Source organism: Eptatretus burgeri, chromosome 4 (assembly GCF_056783735.1).
Source record: "Eptatretus burgeri isolate ZD-2024b chromosome 4, Ebu_testis_v1, whole genome shotgun sequence".
Classification (NCBI taxonomy): Eukaryota; Metazoa; Chordata; class Myxini; order Myxiniformes; family Myxinidae; genus Eptatretus; species Eptatretus burgeri.
In genome coordinates, this window is record NC_140964.1 from 70,179,657 (window position 1) to 70,197,070 (window position 17,414).

The following is a 17,414-nucleotide window of genomic DNA, read 5'->3' on the forward strand; positions in this document are numbered from 1 at the left end:
TGTAAGTTTTCCTCCAATTGACTTGATATTTGAAGAGAAGTTACATATTTGGTCATTGAATTCAACCACTAATTATTTTTGAGGTCAAATTTGTTTTATGGAATTCGCAAATGTTGTGCTATGCATGACATTTTTGTTGTTTGTTTGTCTATGGGCAGGATATCTCAAAAAGTTATGAACAGATTTGTACAAAACCTGGTGGGCAGGTTGGGTGTGTGACAAGGACAAAATGATTAGACTTTAGTGAAAATCTGGATCCGAATCCGGATCCAGATTCGATAATTTTTCTTTACGTGATTCTTCACCATTGAGAGAAAGGGCCATAAACGATATATACCATGATATTTCAAAAAGTTTTGGACGGATTATGACAAAACTATGTGCACAAATTGTTTAGGTGACAAGAACAAACCGATTCGATTTTGGTTAAGGCCCGGTTCCAGATTCGGCCCATCAGTGGGAAACATAATGTAAATTGTTCAGTCTGGCGGAGGTGTGTATCCCCCCCAGTGCCGTTCTAGTATGAATTGTTTTTTCTCACACAATTTCTGCTGCCTTTTTTGAAAGAAGAAAATATCATAAGTATATATATATATATATATAATATATATATATATATATATATATATATATATATATATATATATAATTAGAAATATTGATATAGATATATATATATATATACATACATATTCATTTTATTCATTTTATCAAATATCATTATTTTGTTTTGCTGAAGGAAGTATCATGAGTGGATAGTTTACAACTTCTTTAATGGCAGACCTGGTGTTTTATTTTGTGGGCAGGTGCCGGACATGAGGAGACTATCCCATCCATTTTAGATCCAGTACCCACCCAACTTCACAATGTAAATTTGTATACCAAATCCACAACAAGTCATTTACCAGACCAAAATGAAGTTGAGCACAAAAATAGTAATTATTGGTTATAAAAAAATGTCCCTTGACTGTAGAAATTCTTGGCTTGGGATGGAATTGGTGGCAGTAACACCTCGTGTCTGGAACCCCCTTTTTAGGGTCTCCATAATCACAGTTTTTGAGGGCGATGCAAATTGCAGCAGATGTTTGGTAAAGTGAAAGCATCGAGACTTTATTTATTGCATTTTCAACCAGCTTTTTAGTGTGAAAAATTGATGGAAGAAAATTGTTTTACGAAAAAAAAAACATTTGATACTGTACTACTTTGTCTGCCCCATCGAAAGTGGTCACTGAAGACATTTTAATGATTCCTCACCCTAAATAAGTGGATACCCCTCCCCCCCGCCCCTAAATCAAATTCTTCCTTTATTCTGGCACTTAGCTTGGATCAGAGATGGTCTTTGTGGAACTTGTGATCGAGGCGCTTCATCCTGTACATGTAGATGCACGCAAAATAGTGCCAAGTCGCTCACTCGCAGCAGGACAAATGTACGTCAGGCAATTCGTGAGTGGTATTCACCACCAAGTTTCAGAGACCCCGTGCAGCTTAGAATGGAGGCACCCTCTTCGGTGACATACACGAGGCTTTGAGGCCCGTCTCATGCGACCAGCCAAAAGTCAATGGCCAGCGTCTCGCTTCACCACACGAGCCAAATCGCCTCAGCATGAATACGAGAATCATGCCGTCTTCTTCATGCGTTAAAGGAAAGCCAGCTGTAAAGTCCTGTTCTTATAGGCCATCTCCTAGTTACGTTCTCTCTCTCGACCGCATGCGCCCTCACTCCACACTCATGCTTTCCTCCCTATCTCTCTCTGACGTCACCGAAAAACCGTTTCCTCCCAGGCCGTGGCTTGCTCGCCCTAAACCCGGGAAGGCGGGGCTTCTCGCCTGTTCAACATGCCTGCCTCGCTTGTGACATCATGCCCATCAATCATCAGCCTCGGGGGCATGAGTTCACCCGCCGTAACCCTTGGAGGCGGGGCTTCTTCCTACTTGGTCATGCAGCTCGGTTGTAATGGTCCATTGTTGTTTTGTAATCCAAAAAACATCGAGAAACGCCACAGTGGGCAATCACATACTGGGAGAAATTATCCTTAAACTCTACCTAATCAACACAGCACCCCCCCCCCCCCATGTGGCGACACGTAACACTTAAGCTCACAGTTTCCTGACTTAAATTACATCGACATGTCTCCTACACGTCCACGGACCAAGCAACTCTTTTCAATCCTAACTTTCCTATTAAATTCCTCCGTCTACCCCCACAACTGGAACAATACTTTCACGTCATTTGAAACAATCAATACGTTGCTCATGAATTGCAATGTGAATACCCTCGGAGTGAAGTTTTTATCACAGTTGAAGTTTTCTGGGTAAAATAAAGTGATACTATATCATTTCCTTGTAATTTCAGGTGCGGACAAAAACATTACAATTATTTGAATCTACCGACAACATCGGTGGTCATCGCCTTCTACAATGAAGCATGGTCAACACTGCTCCGCACTGTACATAGTGTCCTGGAAACATCGCCCGATGTACTGCTATCAGAGATCATCTTGGTGGACGATTTCAGCGATAAAGGTCCCATGAGGGTTTTGAACTTCTTCAATCACATGTCATACATAGCTTTGATTGTTGGGGCCCAGCTTAGATACTATCATCAGGAATGAAAAAGTTCTAATGGCATGTGGATTTTGAATGTTATTGGATTGCTGAAGGTGTCAATGAGTTAGTAATGGTTTATGGTATATTTATGTTTATGGTATATTAAGTTTGTTTTTGTACCAAAGAAAAATTGTCCATTTGTTCAAACTCTCAGTTAGCACCCTGTGGTGTATCCATTGCAAAGATTGGTGACATCTGTGATAAATTTTTCTTCTTTTTTAATTCCTCTTCTTCTTCTTCCTCTTTCGGCTTGCTCCCGCTAGGGGTCGCCACAGCGGACCAACTGTCTCCATTTTGCTCTATCCTCCACATCTTCCATTGACACTCCAACCACCCGCATGTCCGCCCTCACCGCATCCATGAACCTCTTCTTTGGCCTTCCTCTTCTCCTCCTGCCTGGCGGCTCCATCTTCAACATCCTTCTCCCGATATACTCCGCTTCCCTCCTGTGCACATGTCCAAACCATCGCAATCTCGCCTCTCTCACTTTGTCTCCAAACCGTCCTACCTGCGCTGTCCCTCTAATACACTCATTTCTTATCCTATCCATCCTCGTCACTCCCAACGAGAATCGCAGCATCTTTAACTCTGCCACCTCCAGCTCTGCTTCCTGTCTTTTGTTAGTGCCACCGCCTCCAAACCATACAACATAGCTGGTCTCACTACCGTCTTGTATACTTTCCCCTTCACTCTTGCAGCTACCCTTCTGTCACAAATCACTCCTGCAACTCTTCTCCACCCACTCCATCCTGCCTGCACTCTCTTTTTCACTTCTCTCCCACACTCTCCGTTACTTTGGACAGTTGATCCCAAGTATTTAAACCAATCCACCTTCCCCACCTCAACTCCTTGCAACCGCACCATACCACCACCCTCCCTCTCATTTACGCACATGTACTCCGTCTTTCTCCTACTGACCAACATTCCCCTTCTCTCCAGTGCGTACCTCCACCTCTCAAGGCTCGATTCAGCCTGCTCCCTACTCTCCCTACAGATCATGATGTCATCCGCGAACATCATGGTCCATGGAGACTCCAGTCTGATCTCGTCCGTCAACCTGTCCATCACCATTGCAAACAGGAAAGGGCTCAGAGTCGATCCTTGGTGCAATCCCACTTTAACCTTAAACCGGTCCGTCATTCCTACCGCACACCTCACCGCTGTCACACTGTCCTCATACATATCCTGCACGATCCTCACATACTTCTCCACCACTCCCGACTTCCTCATACAATACCACAACTCCTCTCTTGGCACCCTATCATAAGCTTTCTCTAAATCCACAAACACACAATGTAACTCTTTCTGGCCTTCCCTATACTTCTCCATCAACATTCTCAAAGCAAACATCGCATCAGTGGTGCTCTTTCCTGGCATAAACCCATATTGCTGCTCACAGATCGTCACCTCTCCTCTCAACCGAGCTTCCACTACTCTTTCCCACAGCTTCATGGTGTGGCTTAACAACTTTATCCCTCTGTAATTTCCACAGCTCTGCACATCACCCTTATTCTTGAAAATCGGAATCAGTACACTTAATCTCCACTCCTCCGGCATCCTCTCACTTTCCAAGACTTTATCAAACAATCTGGTTAACAACCCCACTGCCATCTCTCCTAAGCACTTCCATGCCTCCACTGGTATACCATCTGGGCCAACCGCCTTTCCACTTTTCATCTTCTTCATAGCAGTCCTCACTTCATCCTTACTGATCCACCCCACTTCCAGATTCACTATCTCCACCTCTTCCAACCTTCTCTCTCTCTCATTTTCTTCATTCATCAGCTCCTCAAAGTACTCCATCCACCTTCTCAACACACTCTCCTCGCTCGTCAGCACATTCCCATTTGCGTCCTTTATCACCCGAACCTGCAGCACATCCTTCCCAGCTCGGTCCCTCTGTCTTGCCAATCGGTATAAATCCTTTTCCCCTTCTTTTGTATCCAACTTCTCATACAGCTCATCATATGCCTTTTCCTTGGCCTTTGCCACCTCTCTTTTTGCTTTTCGACGCCACTCCTTGTACTCCTGCCGACTTTCTTCATCTCTCTGACTATCCCACTTCTTTTTAGCCAACCCCTTCTTCCTTATACTTTCCTGTACTTCCTCATTTCACCACCAAGTCTCCTTATCTTCCTTCCTCTGTCCAGATGTCACACCAAGTACCTTCCTAGCTATCTCCCTCACAACTTCTGCTGTCGTTGCCCAATCATCCCACCCATCTTTACCACCATCCAACGCCTGTCTCACCTCCTCCCTAAATTTCACGCAACAGTCTTCCTCCTTCAGCTTCCACCATCTGGTCCTTGGTTCAGCCCTCACTCTCTTCCTCAACCTCACCTCTAAAGTCATCCTACAGACCACCAATCGATGCTGTCGAGCTACACTCTCCCCTGCCACAACCTTACAGTCACTAATCTCTTTCAGGTTGCATCTCCGACTTAAGATGTAATCCACCTGTGTGCACTTTCCTCCACTCTTGTATGTCACCCTGTGTTCCTCCTTCTTCTTGAAATACGTGTTTACCACTGCCATTTCCATTCTTTTTGCAAACTCTACCACCATTTGCCCTTCCACATTTCTCTTGTTGAGACCGTACCTCCCCATCACCTCCTCATCCTCTTTATTCCCTTCCCCAACATGTCCATTGAAATCTGCTCCAATCACCACTCTTTCATCCTTGGATACACTCTCCACCACTTCATCTAACTCACTCCAGAAATCTTCTTTATATTCCATCTCACACCCCATATGTGGGGCATATGCACTGATGACATTCATCATCACCCCTTCAATTTCCAACTTCACACTCATCACTCGGTCAGACACCCTCCTCACCTCCAATACCCTCTTGACATGATCTTCCTTCAGGATTATCCCGACACCATTTCTCCTCCCATCCACACCATGGTAGAACAGTTTGAAACCACCTCCAATGCTCCTCGCCTTACTCCCCATCCACTTGGTCTCTTGTACACACAGTATGTCCACCTTTCTTCTCTCCATCATATCAGCCAACTCTCGCCCTTTGCCAGTCATCGTCCCAACATTCAGAGTTCCAACTCTCACCTCCACACTTCTACCCTTCCCCCTTCTTTTTTAATTCCATCCTGACATTTATATAGGATGACATACACATACACACACACTCACATTTTTTTACTCTGCATAAACTTACACTTGCAATTCTGACACCTACTCAACAATAGAACCTCAGGCTTCCCTCTCAACCCGAAGGCATGAATCCCCTCCCCACACTCAAGCCTTCAACCCCACTTCTCCTCTCGCATTGAAAGTCCTCAACCCCTCCCCCCAAAGTCTTAACCTCCTCCTCCCAAAGCTGCCCCATCTTTACTCTCACCCTCCTCCTGCTGATAAAAGCAAATAGGCATATTTCCACATCGAAACAGCGGAATACTTAACGCTTTCTGCTCCCCTATCATGCTATCACTGACTTCACAGAAACCTGTCATGCTCACCTGTTCAGCTCACAATTTTAAGAGAAAACAGTTAGAAACTAGAGGGGGAGCACTCGGGAGAGTGCAAAACCTCCGCCGCCAATACTGCTGGGTCACTCAAGTGAACCTGATATCTTATTCATTAAATATGATGTCAACAGTGCTGACAGAGTTATAGTTCTTTTCTCCATTTTGGAGGGGGGGGGGGGTTGGAAATCACTTCAAACATGTAGAAATGCAAAAAAAAAGAAATCGAAATTTTGTTGAAAAAAAGTTGCAAAAAATGTTTTTTTCTCTAACAATTTTTTTTTTGGGGGGGGGGGACCAAGTCCAAAATCTAATGGCATGATCCTTGGACCATACCTAACCCCCCACCAAGTTTCGTCGAAATCCGTCGAGGAGTTTTTCCGTAATACTGTTCACAAACAAACAAACAAACAAACAAACAGAAAGGGGTGAAAACAGTTACCTCCGATCTTCGATGGCGGAGGTTAATAAGAGCAAGGATCTGCATAACCTCCACATTAAAATTCCTGCTTGAGAGAAAGGGTTCTAAAGAACAAATTCTAAAGTTCTAAAGGGTTCCTAAGTTGGCGGCCTTCATGTCGAAATTGTGGGTGGAGTCAAGTGAACTGTCCAACCAATGCAGGAGCAGATCCAGGATTTCAGGTTGTGGTGGGGCGAGGGCGGGGAAGCAAAAATTTCCATTGCATTGAAAAAGATGATTTCGCCGAGCAGAGCGGGATGATTTAATTGTTTATCATTTCAGAATGTTTACGGTTCGTGCACAAATTTTGATTCGTTTTGATGGGAAAAAATAAATATTTAAACATTCATAAGATGGGATAAGAACTCGGGATCTCTTGTAAACTAAAATGGTTGGATTACGTTGCAACACACGGTCTACTCTTATGTCTTCAATGAATAGTACACAATGACGAATGACGATGCATGAGAGGACCAAACTAACAAAAAAAAGATAACACAACCAACAACACGACTACACTCGTAATCATCATTACTGAATTCCAACACACTGAGGATGCTCCACCAGTTAGTGGAATTACAAAATCAAATTGTAACAGTTTAAGTATTTATTACCTTTTTTTTTTCTCCATCCGCATCATGGTCCTTCAATTCTGTCTTTTTTTTGAAAAAAAAAAAAAAAAGCCGTTAAAACTGCTTTGAATTTTCACTCTTGTTATTATTGTTGTTCAATTGGGAAATTAAAAATGACGTGCACCAGGTGTGCCCATCAGGGGTTTAGGGAGGGTGTGCACCGAGTGCGACCTCCACCCCCCAGATCCGCCCCTGCAATGGTTGGAACTTGCACGCACAGCTCCTTTTAGAGGATCGATTATATGGTTATGCAGATATGTCCCACATTACTGAAACTGTGGTTCATTTTGTGTGCGTTTGTGGACCAGCATTAAAATAATAATTATGTCTTTATCTGCCTCTGACTTTCTCTTGGCATCAAAACAAAAGATTTCTTTTTTATTGTGCCTCCTTGTAGAGTTTCGCTTTGTAGTTTAATCAAGCCAGCTGCAAAAGCTTGTTTAAAGGTTTGCCCAAAAAATTGGCATGCTTAGAACCTCCGCCATCTGCAGTGGATGGAGGTTATGTTATCACCCGTCCGCTTGTTTGTATTTATGCAAGAAGTCTAGAAAAAGTTGCGGACGGATTTAGATGAAATTTGGTGGGCAGCTTGGGTGTGTGACAAAGATGAACTGATTAGATTTTAGTGAAGATCCGGCTACTAGAATTTTTTTAAGTGATTCTTGACCATTGAGAGATGGGGCATATCCAGTATATAAACCAGACACGCTGGATTTCAAAAAGTTGTGGATGAATTGGTTCGGTGACAAGAACAAGATGATGTGATTTTTGTTCAGGTTCGGATTCAGATCCGGCCTATCAGTGGGATATAAAACATAAACTGTTCAGCCTGGTGGAGCTATGTGCTCTACTCAGTGTCTTTCTCGTTATCACAATACAGTATTTCAGTTTTGCATGTTCTGGTGAGTGTTTTCACAAGTAACCCAGTTATGGTATGTTTTGTCTTCAACAGACCACCTAAAGCATCCGCTGGAACAGTATCTCGCTTTGCTCCGCAAAGTTCGTTTGGTTCGCACGCAAAGACGAGAGGGCCTGGTGCGTGCCCGGCTTCTCGGCGCAGCGCACACCACAGGTCAAGTTCTCACTTTCCTGGATTGCCATTGCGAGTGCCATGATGGTTGGCTTGAGCCATTACTCGAACGGTGCGTTCTGGGGGAGTACGTATAGACAGACTACACAAGGACTTGCTGCAAGGCTTGTGGGAGATTTAAGGGGGATATAATAGGATGCTTCGGAATTGTTCTGGGACTAGATTATGCTCATGACTAAGGCTTTATGTAGTTAAAGAAAAAATTATATTTGCAAGAATTTTTTAAAGATTTCTTTTAGTTTTTGACATGTACACTTGGCCTATTGGAGTGGGAGCATTTGTAAGCTGTCACTGTTGAATTATTTATGATGTGTATGTAGCCAGACTTGGTGGCATAATATAAAGAGCATGTGTTCCGAGTCTTGGAGGTCGGTGGTTCGAATCTCATCCCGACCGAGTCAAAGCAAAGACTTTAAAAACGGTACGTGCTGTTTCCTTGCTTGACGCTCAACATTTAAATGATCAAGCATGGGCAAATTAACCATAGGTTGGCTTCCATGGGGAGTAGGAAATTTCTCTTTAATTGCTCCAGTGAGCTGGGAAAGAAAAATGATGTCATAAAGATGACATTGCTGGAACCCAAAGTGCTCTTGGGAAGTGATCTCACTTCCCCTAAGCTTTGTGGTTGTGTTTTTCTGAAGTGAAGTTTGGTGTTTTAATGCATGTGCGTGTGTAATGTGTGTGTACAAGCTACCATTCAAGTACAGCTTCCTGCGTGAGCTGCTAATGGGATTACTTTGACAAGACAAGCCAATACTGGGCATCATTCTTTGGAGCAACTTGGTGTTGGCTTAACGGTTAAAGTGGCTGGCTTAAGATCTTAGGATCATAAGTTTGAGACTTTTAACTCGTTGAATTAACACCAGGTGGGTTGACTCAGCCTGTCATCCTTCTGAGGTTGGCAAAATGAGTAGCAGCTTAGTGGTAACAGGGGACATTGAATCAGCGGCACAGTCGTGCCCCCAGAAAATGATGCAGCCAAGCAGCTACAGGCTGCATACAAATAAATAAACACAATTATTAGCAGCATTAGTTTTTAATACTGTTACGGAACCAGGGTTCAGGGTTCACCCTGAGTGGGACTTCTCGGATTCTTACTGGACCTCCGGCCCTGTCGGCCACTGTACCACAACTGTGGACACCGATTGATACGGCCAAACATGGCAGGTCCCTGCTCTAAAACTCGTGACTTTTCCCTGTGGTTTGGCAATGTCATTTGGGGTCCACACCCTCAGTGCAGTCTTTTTTATGAAATACAGCCGAGCGGAATGGTGAGTACACACTGGCTAATTGTGGAGCCAACTAATGGGGCAGAACTTCCCGTCTCTCTAGTCTTGGATGCTAAATCGAGCCAATAAAGAGAATGATATGAAATGTGCAGGATAGAAGCAAACTGTTTACCCAAATAAACAAACACGTTTTTACAAGAACAATAATGATTCATGAAAGGCACATATTCACAGGCACAGCAAACTATCAAGAAAAGGTACAAAAGAACAGATTCTAGCCCTTTGTGCTTATTCCCCTTCAACAATTTTACCTTCATCAGATACACACAGGACATGGCACCAGCAGAATCATTTCGAAGAAACATAGATGGGAAGAAATGAAGATGGAGGTAGAGCAAGGCATTGGTACGGCCATTGACTCACCGTGGCACGCGTCGACAGATGTGTGCTAATCTCGAAAAGGGAAACAAGTGAGGAAAGCAAAATGGTGTGGATGCAAGTGAGACAATGTGGTCGATGTATGCTTTGAGGAAAATGTGAGGTGCATATGCAAAGCCTCACCCGGAGGGGTGAAAAGGCAAGTCACCGACAGCTGTTTATAATTGTGATACCCTTTGTAGGTCGAGCTAGACTAATTAGAAATTGTTAGAGAGATAGCAAGTGAAAGAAGTGTCCATCAGTATGGAGCTATCTCCCCACGCTAGGGACCTCCAGTCTCGTTCGCTGTCACGCCTCTGCCTCATGCTGTATCGGCCATTGTGCCATTCTCCCAGCGCCGTCTGGCGCAGCTCCTCCTGGCTACAGCGCAACTGGTCCTGGCTTCAGCGCAGACTCCAACAGTGGTCTCTTCTTCCTCAGTACGAGCAGGCAAGCATGTTGTTTCAACAGCCACGATCCATCTGGCATTCTGCCTTTTAAGCAGCTTGAGCAGGGTGGAGACGTGGGGGATTGGGGGAGGGGTGGATTAGAGTTCATGGGAAGTGGAGTTTGCTCGAGCAAAGGCCGTGGCTTGCTCTTTGACGCATGGCAGCGCATTCTCATTGGTGTGCTCGCCCACCAACGCCTCCTTTTGCTGTCAATCATCCCCGAGTTGAGTCTGCTTCTTTCTTAATGGATTTTTCTGCCCAGCAGTCTTTCCCACCCAGCGCATTTTAAAAGGCAGGGATGTTATATCCTTCATCATCTGAATTGTGGTTGTCTGTGATGCTGTGTTTGAGAATGTGGTTGTGTGTGATGCTGAATGGACAGGTTAATAAAAGAAAGAAAGGGAATTTACAAATAGAGTGTTATACCTGATATGTAATTGAAGAATGTAAAATGTTAAATGGTCATTTGGGACAGAGAGAGAATCCAATTGCACCGTGTTATGCATGAAACGGCAACCACCATATACGAGCCATGAATAAAAGAGGATTTAAAGGAGGAATAAAGGAAGAACAGGAGACGTATATGTCCAATAGAGGTGGAAGAAGAAGACAGACGAAAGCCCACACAACGCACATACGCCATTTCCCTTAGAAAACGGGTGGGGGCCTCTCCAGGCAGACATTAACTAGAACGGGCACTCATAGAGTGCATACCTTCGCCGCCACTACTTTTTTTGTTCTTGGTATGAGTGTGGGGAACTGGTTTCATATGAATGGTCTTATGACACAAACCACATATCTATAATGTCATGACCCCCCCCCCGACTTTCGGGGGCTACGGACTAAACAACAATCAACTCACGTCGTTTTGGCGAGTATTCACTCGCAAGCTCGGTGAATACAACGTTTCAACAAGAGAAGGTCATCTCGTTTGATGCTGGTTTCATGCAAATCGAATAAGAATTGACTGAGTTATGCCGAAAACCGCATATTTTTCAAGGGCGTGACCCCCCCCCCCCGACATTTTACCCCAACCGGTGACATGTGTTGTGACGTCATTGTGTCACAAGATTGGGCATTAAATTCTGAACATTTTGGTGCTGGATTCATGTAAAGCGGACAAGAATTGACCGCGTTATGACAAAAACCGCATATTTTTCAAGGTCGTGACCCCCCTGACCTTTGACCCCTAACCGGTAACAAGAGTATGGGCGTCATTGTGTCATATTGCATATCACAAGATGAGGCGTTGAATTCTGAACATTTTGGCGTTAGTTGCATGCAAATTGAATAAAAATTGACCGTGTTATCGTAGAAAGACGATTTTGACCTTTTCGTGACCTTGACCTTTGACCCGAGCGATCCCAAAATCTAATCGAATGCTTCCTGGCTAATAACCAATCATCCCACCAAATTTCATGCAATTCGGTTTAATACTTTTTGAGTTATACGAATCACAAGATTACAAATAAATAAATAAATAAATAAATAAATAAATACACGCCGACCAAAACATAACCTTTCACAGAATGCGAAGGTAAAGATATAACTGACGAGGGAACTCCACGTGTCATGGATGTTCGTTCACCTGGGGGCCAGTTCCATAACCATCACAATACATATGAGGTTCCGCGAGGAGGAGTGATGTAAGGGCCACATCGGCCATTTTGGAGTTAATGCCATATAGCACTATTTTAACCCTTCCCCTATCATCCGAGCCTATCATCATCATATCATTAAAAAATGTCGCTTACATCACTCCTCCTCGCGGGGCCTCATATATGTCCTGAACAGGCAGTCGATCATCTGCGCAGCCAATGTTGGTAAATTTCAGCAGGCTTGTTATTGGCCAAGCAACTTGCTCTTCGACCCTTTTTGTTCTCTCACTCGCCATCATGATTTGCAGCACCTGCATTAAAGCAGGTACCACATTATAATCAGCGTTACTTCCCTATGTCATAAAAGACAAGTTCCCTCAATTGTCAATCGATTTACATTACTCTGCCTTTTATATACAAAAGTCCAGGTCAAATTTGTCAGGATGATGAATCATTGTATGTGCCGTCCCTTGGATGGATGTAAAACTGGGTGACCCATCTTGCGGTATTAGTTGGTGGACATTGAAGATCCCACAGTGTCCTTCACAAAGAGGAGGCGAGCTATCACCACCACCATGGCCAAATTCGAAATTCCTGCCCGAACCTATAAATGATGCTACCTCACAGCCTTGTACTCCATTTCAAAATCAGAAGATTCGTGACTTGCACATGTAGGTTTGTGAACTTTTCATAAAATCCCAAAACATCAATGCTTTGTGAATTTGCACCGGCCTAAATCACCTTCATCATCGGGTATTGTATCTGTGCTCGCGTTTGGTGGTTACACACCACAAGTGAGTTGGTGCTTCCATATCGAGGACCTAATCGCGATAGCTCTACTGTGTCATAACTTGGCACTTGTTTCGAAAACGATGCCTGTCGTGTGTTGCAGTATTGGGCAGCAGCAGACTGCTGTAGTTTGTCCAGTCATAGATGTCATTGACTGGAATACGTTTGAGTATCTTGGGAACTCTGGCGAACCTAACCTTGGTGGCTTTGATTGGCGGCTTGTCTTTACCTGGCACGTCATCCCTCAGCGTGAGCAAGCTCGTCGTCAATCGCCAACAGACGTCATTCGGTAAGTAACATTATATACTTTCTCCACTGACACTCTTGTTTTGTTTTTATCCAAGTTAATTGATAAATGTGGAAAAAAAAAATGATCAAAATTTGTGTCCGAGTGATCACGGACAATGCTACTTCACGCCCGTTCCAGAATCTGTCCCCAACTCTCTGTCCATCCGAGGATCTCCATCCTATTCCCAACTTCCCGCACAGATAAAGGGACCTCGTGAACGATTTGGAATTCCTAATCAATTTAGTAATTCAACATTCTGTAAAAGCAAACCTAACACAATGTGTAACAATTTGGTTCCCTAATTTATACATGATGGTGCAGCTAAATTGTGGATATTGAGTCACCGTATAACGAGGGATATATTTGTCGTTCAAACAATAATTAATGCACCACTACAGAGAATTAACCGTGTTAGTTGTTTTCTCATTCCACTGGCATTGGTTTTCATTGTAGGAATTGCTTTGGTTTTATTTGGTAATTTTTATTTAAAATTTTTTTTTAATGGTTCACATTAGACTTTTTTTTTTTGAGATATTTTTCTTAATTTAAGCACACCACTGCAGCAGCGTTGACACAATTGAAGTAGAACGGCACTCGGTAGAGCACATAACTCTGACAGGCTGAACAGTTTACGTTTCGTAGCCCACTTTCGGCCGGATCTGCATCCGGACCTGAACCAAAATCTAATCGGCTCGTTCTTCTCACCAAACCAACTCATCTGCCAAGTGTCGTCCGAATCCGTTGAAATGTCGATTTTGGCCCTATCTCCCAAAGGTGAAGAATCACTTGGAAAAACTAGAAGGGCACTCAAAAGAGTGCATACCACCGCCCCGCAATACCTGATCCACAAGAACATATCGGGCCCTATACATTTTTAAAATATGATGCTGCGGATATCGTTTTTTTCCCGATCTCTCAATGACTTTTGAAATTCAAAAATTCTCGTATCCAGATCTGTATCCGGATCTTCATCAAAATCTAATCACTTTGTCCTTGTCACACACCCAACCTCTCCACAAAATTTCATCTGGATCCGTCCACAACTTTTTGAGATATCCTGTACACAAACAAACAAACAAACAAACAAGAAGACGTCGTGCAGAGAACGATAATTGCAAAATCCATCAAACAAATTTGACCTCAACAATAACTGGTGGTTGAATTCAATGACCAAATTTGCAACTCCTCTACAAATTTCAAGTCAATCGGATGAAAATTGGCAATTTTAGAAATGAGGCCTGTGTTGACTTTTTGGCCTATGTGGACCTCAAAAATAACTGGTGGTTGAATTCAATGACCTGGTATTAAAATTATCTTCAGATTTCAAGTCAATGGGATGAAAATTGAGGATTGTAGAAATACCACCTTAGTTGTTGATCTTTGGCCTCTGTTGACCTCAAAAATAATTGGCTAGTTGAATTCAATGACCTGAAATATATATCCTCTTCAAATTTCAAGTCAATCGGATGAATTTTTTTATTGAAATTCAGCCTATGTTAACCTTTTGACCTTTTGACCTTTTGACCTTTTGACCTCAAAAACACAAAGCTTCTTCCCTATGAAAAACTTTACCATGTGGTGAAGTTTCGTGAAGATCGGTTTAAAATTGCGACCTGTAGGCGATAAACAGACAGAGAGACAGACAGAATAACAAAATCGACTGACCAATATACTTGAAAAATCTTTGATTTTGTAAGGAACAAATAAATAGACAGAAATGGGTGAAAACATAACCTCCTTCACCTTCGGTGGTGGAGGTAATTTAAAACTTCTATCTGGATCCAGAACCAAATCTTCATCAAAATCAAATAATTTGGTCTCTGTCACCCACCCAACCTGCCCACCAAGTTATGGAGATCAAGTTTTAACGTTTGAAATGTGATGTCACTGTTTGAACTCCCAGGTACTGACCGCATGCCCTTTTCCCTGCAGGTCACCCACCATGGCCGGTGGCCTGTTTTCTGTGAATAAAGCATACTTTGCTCACCTTGGAAAATATGATGTTGGCATGGAAGTGTGGGGTGGTGAGAACTTGGAGTTTTCTTTTCGGGTGAGGCATAGCATTTGGGGATCCAATGCAGCCATTGTTGACAATATGTTATTTACAGTTACCAAAAGATGCTTTATTGTATTTTCAATATGTGAAAACCCATTCTTTTAGTCCATTGTTCCACCAGTGTATATATGCCAGCACAGGAATCTTGATAGAACAAGGAGCTGATACTCGACGTCCCCCACCCTTTGGGTGGTATGAGGAATAGAGCTGTGTAATCTGAAAGCTTAATGCTCAACAGTTTTTGAAATATCACACACACAAAAGTACATGGGCGATGATCGGTCATGGATGGATGATCGGTCAGATGGAGCTCACTTAATGTCCCCTGTCTCCGATCTTCTTGAAAGGGCGAGGGACAAAATATTAAAGGGAATTAATGAACTTGGACACTAGGCACAGCAACGAACGGATCATGATCCATAGAGGTTGGACAAAAATGTTATCAAAGCTTTTTCACCTGAAATGTCTTCATTGGTGGTATGTCTCATCAGAAAAACAAGCCCCACCCGAATCCGCCCATGGGAAACCTTGTTTTGACCTCAAATCCAAGATGGCCGACATTGTACAGGTGCAAAACTTAAAATGGACCTAATTTTGGAAAGAAACAACATAGAAAGCATTTTAAGGTGTCATTTTTAACTCATTTATGACTCCCGTTCATTTAGTGAAATTTTCAGAACCATTAGAGTTCACAATTATATGTTAAAGTCAAGGTCATTGTAAAATTTAATCAAAATTTGATCTCAAAGCTCACCAAATGACGCGTATTAACCCGGGAAATCGCTCAGTGTGGCATCATCACCTATAGATCACATTCGTTAACTCATTCGGCCCGAGACCCATTAAATACGGGTTTCTGGCCAAAGTGTTGGGGATGAGACCCGTATATATGTATATATATATATATATATATATATATATATATATATATATATATATATATATATATATATATATATATGTATATATATATATATATATATATATATATATATATATATATATATATATATATATATATATATATATGGGTTATTATGACGTTATGTGACGAAATGTAACATGAAGACATCATGGACGTCATATAGCATTATGCCATCATGCACGTTGTTCATCTCCTCTCTAATGCTAATTCTACCCTCAATCTGAATGCAAACCCCACCCAGATCCCACCCTCAACACCCATTGGTGCTTTGTTAGTGGTGCTTTGGAGCGACATTGGTGCTTCAGTCTCAGTTTCTGCAGAAATGCGTCTAACCATGAGTAAGAAAGCTTTCCTTGCCAACACATCAAACAAGCAGGCTCTCATCAACCTCCTTGCAGAGGATATGGTCAAAGCAGACATCACCGTTGAGTATGCAGAAGGGGATGCTGACTACAAGATCTGTATGCTCGCATGTTTGTCTGCGAAGAACAGTCAAACAGCCGTTGTCGCAGAATATTCTGATGTATTTCAGTTGATGATACATCATGCTGATGCCACAGATAACAGTGACAACCTGTACATGGTGACCGCAAAACAGATGGTGTGCATCACAACGTTGAAGAAGAAACTGGATCCTGCCCTCTCGGAAAGTCTACTCTTCCTGCACGCTTTCAGTGGGTGTGATACCACATCAAGGCCATATGGAATCGGCAAAGTGACTGTTTTTACGAAGTATGCAGCACTGAGCAAGTCAGCCACCGTTTTTATGTCTCCGTATTCATCGAAACAGGACATTGAACAGACAGGAGAAGATGCCATGCTGGAGATATATGGGTGCACTACATCACTAAGCCTCAACGCAGCAAGGGTGACGAAGTTCCTATTGAAGGTAGCTACTTCTACACAATGTGTATCTCCAGAAAAGCTTCCGCCGACGAGTGACGCAGCCCCCTTTCATAGTCATCGGACTTATCACCAAGTGCAGGGGCGGCGTGGCAATGATATCGCCTCTGCAGTTTGGGGCTGGAAAGCCACTCCCGGTGGTCTTGTGCCTGTCAGGATGACTCAGCAAGCAGCACCAGAGCGACTCCTCAAGATAATTCGGTGCAATTGTGGTGGCCAGTGTGACAAAAAAAACATGCACCTGCCGCAAGAATGGACTACAGTGCACACCAGCTTGTGGCCAATGCAGGGGAATAACATGCATGAATGTGCCACATGTGGACAATCAGGATGATGATGACCAGGATGTAGATCTCAATAATAATACAATGGATTGACATTGCAATTTGACTTTAAAAAAATTATCACTCATACAATATCATTTAAGTGATCAGGCATAGTAAACTTTGTTATTAGACACCTTAACACGGGTTTCAAAATAATGT

At 43.0% G+C, this 17,414-nt stretch overlaps 1 protein-coding gene across 1 annotated transcript in view; it reads left to right on the forward strand.

Moving 5' to 3' along the window:
* The window catches only part of LOC147028306 (polypeptide N-acetylgalactosaminyltransferase 12-like), a 57,848-nt gene that overhangs the window by 18,135 nt on the left and 22,299 nt on the right, over positions 1–17,414 (forward strand). The window contains exons 3-6 of the mRNA XM_085878593.1: positions 2,354–2,523; positions 8,137–8,326; positions 12,860–13,045; positions 14,978–15,095. Coding sequence (XP_085734719.1) covers positions 2,354–2,523; positions 8,137–8,326; positions 12,860–13,045; positions 14,978–15,095 — 664 coding nt within the window. The remainder of the gene's footprint in view (positions 1–2,353; positions 2,524–8,136; positions 8,327–12,859; positions 13,046–14,977; positions 15,096–17,414) is intronic.